The 12193-nt window shown below is 41.3% G+C and overlaps 1 protein-coding gene across 6 annotated transcripts in view; it reads right to left on the bottom strand.

The window, feature by feature from the left end:
- Positions 1 to 12193, bottom strand: part of csnk1g2b (casein kinase 1, gamma 2b) — a 38506-nt gene that overhangs the window by 22980 nt on the left and 3333 nt on the right. For all 6 annotated transcript variants that reach the window (XM_044361128.1, XM_044361125.1, XM_044361130.1 and 3 more), the window contains exon 2: positions 11153 to 11969. In XM_044361128.1, coding sequence (XP_044217063.1) covers positions 11153 to 11380 — 228 coding nt within the window. In that variant the 5' untranslated portion in view covers positions 11381 to 11969. The remainder of the gene's footprint in view (positions 1 to 11152; positions 11970 to 12193) is intronic.

Here is a 12193-nt window from a genome sequence, read left to right as displayed (position 1 = left end):
AACAGAAATTGAGAGTGGAGGAGAGCGAGTAGCGATAGAGAGGAGTGGAAGCCTGTGGGAGGAGGGGACACGTGACTAGTCTGGGGGGGCGTAGCGGGGAACTGCTGAAGCGTCATCAGCCTCCCACATGAACGCAGACAACGGCCATGTCTCACCCAAGTCAAGCCATGCCAAGGGAGGAGAGAGAAAGAAAATATAAAATATATAAATAATGAGTCAAAACAGATGGCACCGAACTGCAGGACCCTTTAAAACAGCTTACAATAGGAAACAGAGGCTTATGGCAGCTTTACGTACTTAAGAGTCATCTCTTTTCCCAGCAGATGGGCTAAGCTATGGTTATGTATGGCTGTGTAAATGACCCGGGCCAAGCTGCAAATGTCTGATGTAACATCTTTGCATATGACGAGGATTTTTCTCAGCTCTCGCACATATCAAACATTTGATCTGCTCCCTGGGCCGACATGCTCAGAATGAGGGCTATCCTCTGACATGGCAGGGCTGCCGCAACACAAACAAGGAGAAGGAGGGGGGAGGGAACAGCACTGAAGCTTTATTTCTTCAGAAAACTATACTTTGAAATCAGCTCACCTGCACCCTTCACCTTATCCTCTTTTGCCTACGTATTATGAAAAGCTTTCATATTATTGTCTATCTTAACATGAGAAGTCACTGTTTGAATGAAAACAATTTCCTGATAACTTCATAATTCACCTTTTACGTCAGCTTACTTGCGATATTGAGCTGGAGAGCAACCGAGTGAATTTTTGGTTACCCTGTGTGGTGTCACGCAGAGAGTAGCGTTTTGCCGAGTGTGTTGGCCTGTGTCCAGGGCAGCTGACCCACAGGCCAGAAGGGCCCTTCCCTGTCTGACCTGCTGCTACAGTAACCTCTCCACCTCAGCTGTTCCACACTGCAGCAGGATTTACTGACTCTATGTTTCTGTGTATTTGGGTTCAGTGTCGCTGAGCCCCAATGGGCCTTGTACGGTGAGTCTCTGCATGATAACAGCGCCCAAACATGTTTTGAATCTATGATAGTGTACTGAAACAAAAGTCACAGCTGTTATAAGTCTGGAGGAGAGAGACGTTTTCTCTAGCTTACTCTGTTTAGGGAATTTAATGACCCTTTATCAGGTACTGCCATGACACCAGCTACTAGAGCTGGAACAGACGATCAATACAGTAATATATCCTGATATACTTTCTTGTGACATCCACCAACATTGTGTCGTATTCTGCTGCAATAATGGGGCCTGGCTGTATGCTTCCTTTGCTACAGACATTTAACTCTCTTTTGCTACATGCCATCACATCTCAGCTGTCTATAAGAATGTTTAATTGAATTTTGGATGACACATATTGCTTATATCATCATTTCTATCAAATGACAGTGATGGCAAATACTATTTTAATCATTTGCTGGAATATGAAACCTTTGGGTTTCATTGTTGATCTGTGTCTACGCATCAGGTTGTTTGTTTCTATACTTTGTATCTTCACAGACATTTTCTTTTCTTTTCAAAGCAGCATTACGTTTATAAAACTTAATCTGAATGCAGCCAGAATTGTAGTTTCTGGCATTTTCATCTCATAAATCAAATATCAAATTTTTGTTAATCAAGCAAAAAGTAGCAGTCTTCCCCGAACAACAACAGCCAGTCAGATACCACCACCTCTGCTACCCTTATCGCTTCTCAGTCAAATTACAAAAGCGACTGCAGTGATGGACACGTATAGGAAATAGTGATAACAGACTTATACTAGCCGTTGCTCAAAGCTAAAAAGCTTACAGATTTGTTGATATTAGTGTTACCAGCAAATACTGCTCTAGTAGGATAAAAGCTTGTAGCCACAGCAGCGTGGGGATGGGGTGTGAGATGAAATGTTATGCGCCATTTCAAGGATCCCTCTTAGTAAAACACTTGTACAAATATATGATTATGTCATCACGGATTAGGCAGTGGTTTCTGTATTTTAACCTGCGGTAGCCTCTGCAGACTTGTGTGGATGGAGTGAGCCATCAGCGCCACACAAAGTCCTCTTCCTGGGATTAACCAACTGCATATGATGTCATCTAGGCTAAATCTGATCTCTGCTCCAACACAGCTGAGAAAGATCAGAATTGACCTCAGCGACTGGATGGAGTCATGACCACCGAATGAAGAGGAAAAAAGAAAATTATAAATGATAGATATAATCTGAATAAAATTAAAGGGCAGTAAATAACAGACAGTAAACCACAGGTGATGCCTAAATGCTACGTGTTGCATATCTAGCATCTAGCCAAAACTGAAAATATGCAGTCAAAACAAAGAAAAAACATGAAAACTGCAACAGTTCTTTAGTGTTGCTGACAAATGTGGCTGTGTAAAAATGTTGCCAGCCATTTTTTACCCATGCAAACACGACCTACAATTAAATTTCTAGTATATCTCTACCTTAATAGAGTCATTCTGTTGATCACTGTGACTACAATTTATCTTCTGACTCACTGAAATGCAGTTTTAAATCCTGCATTAGAGACTTGTCAAGTTTTAACTACAATCAATAGGCTAATAAATGTTTTTTTATGACCATCAGTCATTTATCATTATGCCAATACTCTACAAATACTGATGGTAATTATACAATCATGCTAATGTCGTTATAAAACCACAATATTGATTTCACACACACACAGTTGTGAGGTCTTAATGGACATATGATGCTCTGTGGTGATGATATACGTGAGTGCCCTTTCACCCCGCAAACAAGATCCTGCATTCAAAAACAGCATAGCACAGTAAAACAGACAGCTGGGATGATGTAATGCGACACATAAATAAACATCTGTGTTGATTATCATCTGGAAAGCCTATGTGACATTAAGGGCGTGCATATGTATGTCTATGTGTGCCATGTCCAGGGGAATAGACCCAGCATTATGCACAAAACCCAAAATAGACTGTAACCTTTGCCTGACTCCCCAGTAAACCATTTCACAATATGCAACGGGCAATGTGACTGAACACATCTTAGACAGAGCTTCTCAAATGTCAATGTCTCTATTCTATTAATACGAGTATTAACGATTGTGACTGCTAACTGTACGGCTCAAACAAATGAAGATTGATGCCTGTGAATGTTTTTGTGGCACGCGTGTGTGTCTTTCTCTCTATCGACGCAGTCTTTATGATCAGAGGTGTCTACGGTTGGAAGGTGGTGTTGAGGAGTGAGCGGTGTCAGAGAGCAACAGCTGGCCGGTGTCCAGCACTTCTCCTGTTTCAGTTCAGATTTAACATGCCCAGATGGAGCCATCAGCTGCTCTAAAAACCCAGTGTAATAATCAGCCGCTGCTTAAAACCACCAGAATTAGACTTCAATTGTATGTTAGAGACTTTTTTTTTGTAGATGAGTACACGGGGGTAGTCGCGGCTTGTGACCTTGGTTCACTTTGTATGCCGATTCAGAATTACCGTCATGATTTAGGCCAGATGAGTAATTTGTCTACTTGTAAAAGGCCGTGGGAGAAGTGTGGTACATTTAAATCAATGGAGAGGTAGCATCAAGGCAATTAATGGTGTATCATGTTATCTCATTGGGCTAACACAGCAGTTACAATACCATGTTTCCTATCATTATCAGATTTTTGGTGGATCTTTTATAATGAGATGTACATTTTATAATTACTGTAGATAAAAACACATTTTTCAGATTTTAATTTAATGTTAATTGATAGTTATAATGTATATATTATATTATATGTAACAGGTATCAACTACGGGAATTAGACAAGTCTTTATTGATGTAACATATCAGCTGTCAAGACTTTTTCTCATGCTTGTTTCTACATTACAAAAAAACTCTATAACAGCCGTCTTAAATGTGCCAGTGACATTGGCAGATTTAAGGAAAAAAAAATTCTATGTAAAATGGGCTGGCTTTTTAAAAACATGCTGAATTCAGCTATTATAGTCATAGGAGGGTAAACTCAGCACACAATGCTGCCAATGATCTACGCAGTCATGGGAAGTTCCACTCACATGAAGCCAAGAGGCACGTCTCCTTTGTCATGTAATAGAAGAGCGAAGCGTGGCACAAGCACAATGTATTGTATTGTGTATTCCCTGATTTGTTTAACTTTTACGCAATATAAATTGTTCCACTGGGTTCTGACATAGCTAATAACACAGTCATTAAAGAATAGCACAGTGAGATATATTTTTGATTGTCCTGGATCTCTACTTCAGCTACATTTTGTACAGCATATGTTGGATCTGAAATCCAATAACGACTGAGGTTAAAGTGCTAATTTTCAGCTTTAAGGGTCTTCACATCCACACTGGATGATCAATGTATGACTTGTAACCCTTTTTCACATGTCTCTTCCCAAATTGCAGGACCCTGTAGGAGGAGGATGATGATCCTAAACAAACCGGCAAAAAAAAAAAAAAGTGGAATTACCATCATCTGATTCTGGTTTGGTTATTTTGGCTCTGTTTACTACTTCAATTATGATGCTATAAAAAAGTGAAGACAGAACAGTGCAGTGTGAATTCATGTCAGTCACAATAATCAACAATATAGGAGAAACTGGTAAACTATTGCTACAGCCTACATTACATGTAATTTAGCAAATACAAGAAGAATACTGTGTCACTATAATTCCTAAGAGAAACTCTTCAAATATAAATATGACTATTGCTTTGGTATAAACCAGGATGTACACTTAGAACATACAATTACATGGGACTCGCTGCCCACACCCTACGCCATTTTTTTGGGGGCAGCCTCAGTTTGTGCTTACGTATTTCTACATAAAATACTGACACTGTTCTTATTGATACCCTGAAGTCAACAACATTTAGACTCTCCTGTGCAGGTTATGCCAGCTACTAAATCATCCTCAAAGCAACAATGTGTCTGTGTGAACATACTGTGTTTCTGCCGGCGACTGATTCATTAGAGGATTAGCTAGTTGACTGAAGGTAGGCTTTTACATGCTGTTGACATCCAAGGATTTATTCATTCAGCCTGCCCAGCATGCTCTCTAGAGAGCCCAAGCAGGGTAGGGAAGAACTTAAATCTTCAAAATGTCACTTTAATTCCAGCCAAACATGCTGATAGAGCTTTTGTGCCTTCACAGTTCTTCGACAACTGCCTCATGGCGAGCTGGTGTAAGCTGCTGAGCTAGACTGCAACAAGAACTGCTTATCATGCTTCAGTGGGAGGCAGCTAGGAGAGAGTTGGATACAACACCTCAGATTTCCTTCAGAGAATCACGACTGACCGGCAGTGTGAGAGGCTTCGCTCATATAAACTGCCTTACTCTTATGCCTCTGCATCAGTGACTCAGCCAGAGAAAACAAAAGTCTGCCAGGAGACATTTCACCCTTCCCTGTACATACAAATATATACACACCCTCCTCTATACTAACTTCACAACAAGCTGAACATCACAAACACATTTGACATATTACTGGCTTACAAAGTTGTTGTAGCTAACACGTTAGTAAATGTGTAAACTGGTGCCTATTTACACATTCAGCAAATACGGAGCAACAATAGCTCTCATTTAAAGTCTGGTTTTAGCCTGGGTCCAGACCTTTGAATCTGCCAGCTCCACTGAGTTGACTGATTTGTCTGACATCATTACGTGAAACAGTGGCTTTTCAGTTGAAAAAGCAATTGATCCAATGAGCGCCGCGGGGGGACTAATGATTAGCCAATCAGCGCCAAAGGCGGGACTAACGCTGTTGTCAAGCGTTGTCAAGCTGTGGAACCAATGAGGTAAAACTAGGCAGCGCTGATCAAATATGAATCAAGATTCTGTTCTATTCATCACCTCAAATGTTTTCAGAAACATATTTTAATATACTGTTTAGCTATAATATGAGAAAGTTTGTGACCCAGCCGCCATGTTGACAACAGACGAGCTAAAACCAAGCACTGCCCAACTCACAGTACGTCACCCACCACGTTACCACGAGCCCGAGTGTTTAGTGGTGATCGAATCGAATCCCCCTCCCCACAGAAATCAGACTGGAGGCAATTTCAGACTGATGATGACTGAAGATGGAAATGGAGTGTAATGAGTTGACAATTCTGTCTAATATCAAGCAAGTCTGGTTTCTGGCAACCTAACAAACATGCTCTGTTTTGGTCTTCACCACCTCCAGAGAAATACATCTGTGCTCCACTATGTTCAGTAGTTAGTCACTAACTTTGTCAGAGTGCAACTGATGCTGTGCAGATAACATACAGTGGGGTTTTGGGAGCTTTTTCTATGAAAGTAGTTGCCTGCTGCTGCCAGAAACACGGTTGATAAGAGCAGTTTAAGTGAAGAAAACGGCAAGTTTGAAGGTTGTAAAACCAAAACAATGAGCTGAAATACACTGAAACGCTCTATAGAGCTGAGGCAGACTGCAGAGGCAGGTGATAATTCTCTACAGGTTTGTCATTAGGAGTCACGTCTCTGATATTACACATGGTCATTTGACCCCTTGCTCATGTAAAAATATTAATTTGTCCAGCTTTAAAGGATTACGATTTGGATTACTCCTCTGAATTGCAAACCTAGCTAGCTAATGTGGCTGTTTCAAATAACAAGTTGTCATTTTGAATAACAACTCTCCACTCAGACACAGTTTCATTTCTTCTTCTAGGTAAACATGTTTGATCATACAACAGTCAGTTTTGTTTTTTGGCCAACTAAGGAAGTAACCTTAATTAGCCTCAGCTGATAAAATCTGAATGTCATTTCAGCCAGACCAACTAATGTCACAGGCTTCAAATGAGAAGCCTGGACTTCTTTTTTTTGTGACTAGGGTCAATTTGAATTCCAAGTCTGAAATCTATCCTTTCTTTGACCAAGCACTGCCACCATGTATAGGCTAAAACACTGCTTTGTATGTACATAGCAGGCACACAATGCACAGTACGCCTCTGTGTCTTCAGAGTTTGTCTATCTAGATGGTCACTCCAGTATCACCCCTGTCACTGAGCTATAGGGAGCCACTGTGCTGTATAGTAAGTCTCTACTATAAGATCCTCTTATCGCTCTCCTCCCATGTTGGGCAGATATTACGACCACTTGTCACAGTCAAAAGTGTTCATCACAACAAAGAGGAGCCTGCAACTAGGACTGTCATGGTGATGGAATTTCCCTTGCAGTGATTAAGGGTGGCTCAACAGCACGGTATGTGGTCTATGCAGTATTAGCGCCTTTTTTGTGTGTCTGTTATGAGGGTTGGGCGCCAGGTTAGCTTGTTAGCCTGGATGCTACCGGCGGGAGGACTCGTGTGAGGCTCCATGGACCCCAATGAGCAAAAACTCAGTGAGCAGCAGGCAGGATCCTCTGGACCGGACCAGGGGAGCCACCGAACATTCAATGTACACACACACACTGAAGCGTAAAACAAGAAGGGTTTAGCCTCACGAAGAAAGAAAAACTGTTAACACAACACGGTTGTGGTGGTTGCTTGCCATCCACCACAGTTTGCTTGTATATAACGTGGTATTGCAATATCGCGGTTATTGCAACAGCCCTACCTGCAAATGATTTGTTACAGATACCATCTTTGCATGCAGCGTGCCTCACAGGCACCGCTGATCTGTCTCCAACCTGTCAAAAATTATTTACACATACAAAAACAGACTTAAAAACCCAAACAAACCAAAAAAAAGGGGCTCATGAGATTATCTAAAATCAAATCAAGATACTGATGTAAAATAGTCTCTAGTAGAAATGGGAATCAAACAGCCTCTACAAAATGAGATCAAAGGCAAACATGAATCATTTCAGTATGTGTTATTTTAAAAAAAGGGACTACATGCAGCATTTATTGCACCAATAAATCACCACTGATTTAGTATCTACATCCTGTGCCAGTAGGTAGAATTTTCTGGGAAACCTGGTGAATTACTAACTACAAGAAAAGAGGCCATAACGAAATACAAGCTGTAAAGATTGTAACTCCAACTGTTTGCAGAGTGGACTGGTGGAAATGTTATTGAAAACCAATTCAAGAAGCTCTCTGAGCCCAAATAATGGATTAGACGGGTGTGTGTGTGTGTGTGTCCTGCACAGAACACGAACATAATGATGGGGTTAAGAGTGGACAGATGACCTTGAGACGACAGTAGCCTGAAGACAGTGGCACAAAGATGGAGCACTACAGCAAGATAGCAAACACGTTTAAATGAAAACAGTGTAACACATGAAACGCTTTGGCAAAAAGTTAGACAGAATTAGATGGTCATTTTCTCAGTGGATGTTTATGTCACCATGCCAGGAAAGGATGGATGGCGATGGTGGTGGGTAAGAAAATAACAAAGACCCTTAACCCTTTAAATGAGCCTGATGGGTGGTAGTTTCTACAGTAAGCCTTGAGAGCAAACAGCAGACATTAAATGGTGGTGTTTCTTTAAGACACCGGGATCTCCCTCTGGGAGTAAAGCCTGCAGTGCACATACAGCAGTGGCTATACAGTCCTGCCTCCATCACACAGGCGTTTGTCAGTGTGAGAAAGCACCCAGCTGAACCAAAGACTGAACCACTGTGTGTCGACAAGGCCTGCTAACAAAGACGACCTTTCAGCACTCAGCAGTTTCCCCCTTCTCTCTTGCTTTTCGCAGCAACATTTACAGCAGTTCTAGATCCACTAACAGAGGATCTAGTGCACTGGCCTGCTGTACATCTCTATCTCTGCTATCACGTGGTGGAGGAGGGTGACACTGGCATTCACCTTTGTCCCAGGTGCTAGCAGGCACCACCCAAATGCCCAACTCTGCAAGTCAGTACACAAGACACTCAGCATAAAACACCAACCAGCTGAACACTGAGTAATCACTATGTGTTGTCCTCTGGCGCCTGACATGTAACATTTATTATTTTACAACAAAGGAACAATGAGATATTAAACTAGTTGTAACCAACCAGATAAAAACCTACACTTTTCAAACTAAACAAAGCTTAATTTAACCACAACCACTGCCTTAACTTAGATCAACAACCTTTAATCAGTCACAAAATAACATACTTCCTTAAGAGTTTCACTGAGACCAACGGCTGATAAGATATATCTATTGAGGATCTGCTACTTTTCTCTTTTTTACATGATCATAAATTGAATATATTTAGGTTTTGGACTGTTGTCAGACAAAACAAGCTTTATGAAGATTTCACCTTGGACTCTGGTAAATTGTGATTGTCATTTTTCACCATTTATTAACATTTCTCTAAAAGAAATGATGAACAGTAATTAATTGTAAGCCAAATATACAACTTAATTTCATATAAATGTATTATTGTACTTTCTGATATTTTCTTGATTCTTATCTAATTAAAAATGAGATTCTATCAAACTATGACATAATTATCTGGTGCTTCACGCTACCAACAACTGTTTTAGTTTCTATCTATAAGTTAGGATTTGAGGAGACACTACTGATGCCAAGCATGTGTTAGCAGGTGGCTGTAGATAACAGGGCTGTTATTTGTTTTAGTCCATAAGGAAGAGCTCAGTATCAGCCTCTGAGGGCTGACTTGACAGGCAGTGACATTCACTGGGTTACCCCGGAGAGCTGTGAGATCAGGGACAGACATTAACATGTGGACAGACAACTGTGAGTCTGGGTTGGCCTGAGAATTGACACGGGAGAAGCCCTTTCCATGTCAGCCCCAACAACACTAGAGGTCAGCCCAAAAATAAACCAAACCAAAAAAACAAAAAAAAAAAAAAAACACCTAAACAACAGGAGTCCAATTTGTCAAGTACATGATGACAATATAATCCACCATTAGCACACTTCCTCCTCTTAGTATTTTACATTTAGATAAACGCTGGGTCCAGTGGGCCACGAGATCCATGGAGCAGTGTTATGGCCCTAATGTCAGATCCAGATATAGCTGGACACCATGGGGATAAAAATACCCAAACAGATGGGAGGGTTCACAAGCAAGGGGAGAGGCAGCATGCACAACTAAAGATTTCAGAGGAGAGGAGAACTGCAATTACAGCTGTTTGCTAACCTCTGCCTTCTATGTGGTTAACAAAGCCTTCAGTGAAGGCCCGTTCAGAGATAATGACCTCCCTGGGAGATACAAATGTAAGAATAATCATACACAGACCAGTGTAGCTGTGGTGGAGATGACGCCTAGCCTCCATCAACTCCTGTATGACTACTTAAATAGAGTCTGGGTTAGGCTATGCTTGCATTAATGCACCGTCAGAGAAAAACGAATACATGCCGGTTATCAAAGCTCTACAAGTGACAAAGAAAAAATGTGAAGAGGAAAGTTGATGTGCAGAGGAAATGGTTGAGCAGCTCAGTCAGTGTCTGACCTAGAATGGAACAATCAGAAAACAAACAGGCCTTGACATTTCATGTGGTTTTTCACTCGTCTAAATGCATTTAAACCAGAGCTCCAAAAAAAAGAAAACATGTTCACGCTGACACAAAACAAAGAGACCCAGTAAATTATTGATTGCTCATAAGGCCTAGTGTGAGCTGATTAGAGGGAGAGCTTCCACATGAATTGACATGAGGAAAATGTAGGATATAGGTAGGTAAAAGTTTGACAAATCACCTTTTACAAAGTACAATGTTTTATATCAAGTGTCTAATTTCATAAAATCCTCAAGGCATTGATTTCACTCCAAAACACAACAACAACAACAACAAAAAACACCTTTAGTGGTTCAAGGATCTAAAATATGTCACTTGTGTTGTACTGGAAAATACACTTCACACTGTTTACTTTCAGTTTGCCCTCTCACTGACATATGACAAGGAGAAAAAATGTTGCCTGCAGCTCTATAGAAAAACAACAAAACATGGTTTAAGATATTATCCAGTCCAGTCTCAGCTTATTCCTCTTCACCTCTTTGATAAACACAAGCAGAGCATGGTTGACTCATTAACAAACTGTTGGAGGAGGAGGTGGTAGGAGATGTTTCATATTTACTTCCTGTGTCTCTCACTTGGGTCAAAGAGTCAGCTGCAGAGGCTCTACCGCACATTTCGCTTTCATATTTCATGCTTTCAGTACATTTTTTTTACTTCTCAAAAGTACAGTAAGTATTGGTGAGGTTTCACAACAAGTGTTTAAATGAGTGGAATGAGATCAAGTTTTACACAAATTACACAAACCCTGAGGGCGCACTTACCAATTTAATGGCCACATATTCGTTAGTATAGAGGTTTTTTCCCAGCCGCAGTTCTCCAAAGTTCCCGCAGCCGATTTTTTTACCAACACGGAAGTTTGGGCCAACCATAAGAACTCCAGAATTGGTCCCTGAACTCCGGCCCCCATGTCCAGTCCTGCTGCCTGCTGTCTTAGACATCTTTTTCCCTTCCTCTGTCTCTCCCTTGCCCCCTCTCTTATCAAAATCCATAAGCTTGTGATACCCTGGCCTCTCCACGGTTATTCTCCAGCCATGCAAACCATAGAAACTCCAATACCGATGACAGAGGACACTTTAGGGAGGGGGAGGGAGACAAATCTCACAAGACAGAGGAAAGGTGTTGCTGTTAAAATGTGCAATGGTTCAGAAGACACTTAAATGAGCTGAAACTACAGCTGAAGTGCCCAGTGTGTCTATCACAAAGCTCTTTTGCTGAGCACACTCTTTTTTCTTTTCTTTTTTCCTTGTTTACTAGAGGGGCTCCTTTCTTGCGTGTTGTTCCAGCTCCAGTCTCAGAGTAGCATGTCCCTGCCTGAAGAATAGGCAGGTTGTGCTAGGATGTGCCCACAGACACACACATACAATGCTAGTCATAAAAAAGCACTCCAATAGCCAGCTACTGCATCCACAAGGCCACTTGGGAACATCTTCTGGAGCGCCTCGTTCCTTTTGGTCAGCCTTCAGTGACACAGTGGACACTCTCCATGTTGCAGGGCCACAGCAGAGGAGGTAACCCAGAGTTAGAGCAAACAGCGACGAGCCAGACAGGTAATGGATGGGTTTGATGTCAGCTTGATATCTGTGAAAGTAACAGACAGAAATTAGTCCATAGGCTATGACAGAGTTCCCTGTATCGCCTGTAACAACAGCACAGCGAGGTAGACTAAACTCACTCATTACTTGAGCCTATAATATCTTGTGGCCTGTTTTACAGTTTAAATAAGTTTTAAAATATGAAGGAAGCTAATATTCACTATGTTTACTAAGTGCAGGTGAGATAACCTCTCAATGAAATGTAGAGCT

The sequence above is a fragment of the Thunnus albacares genome, chromosome 9, assembly GCF_914725855.1.
Source record: "Thunnus albacares chromosome 9, fThuAlb1.1, whole genome shotgun sequence".
Lineage (NCBI taxonomy): Eukaryota > Metazoa > Chordata > Actinopteri > Scombriformes > Scombridae > Thunnus > Thunnus albacares.
The sequence above is the reverse complement of the archived record's forward strand: the minus strand, read 5'-3'. Positions and strand labels throughout refer to the sequence as shown.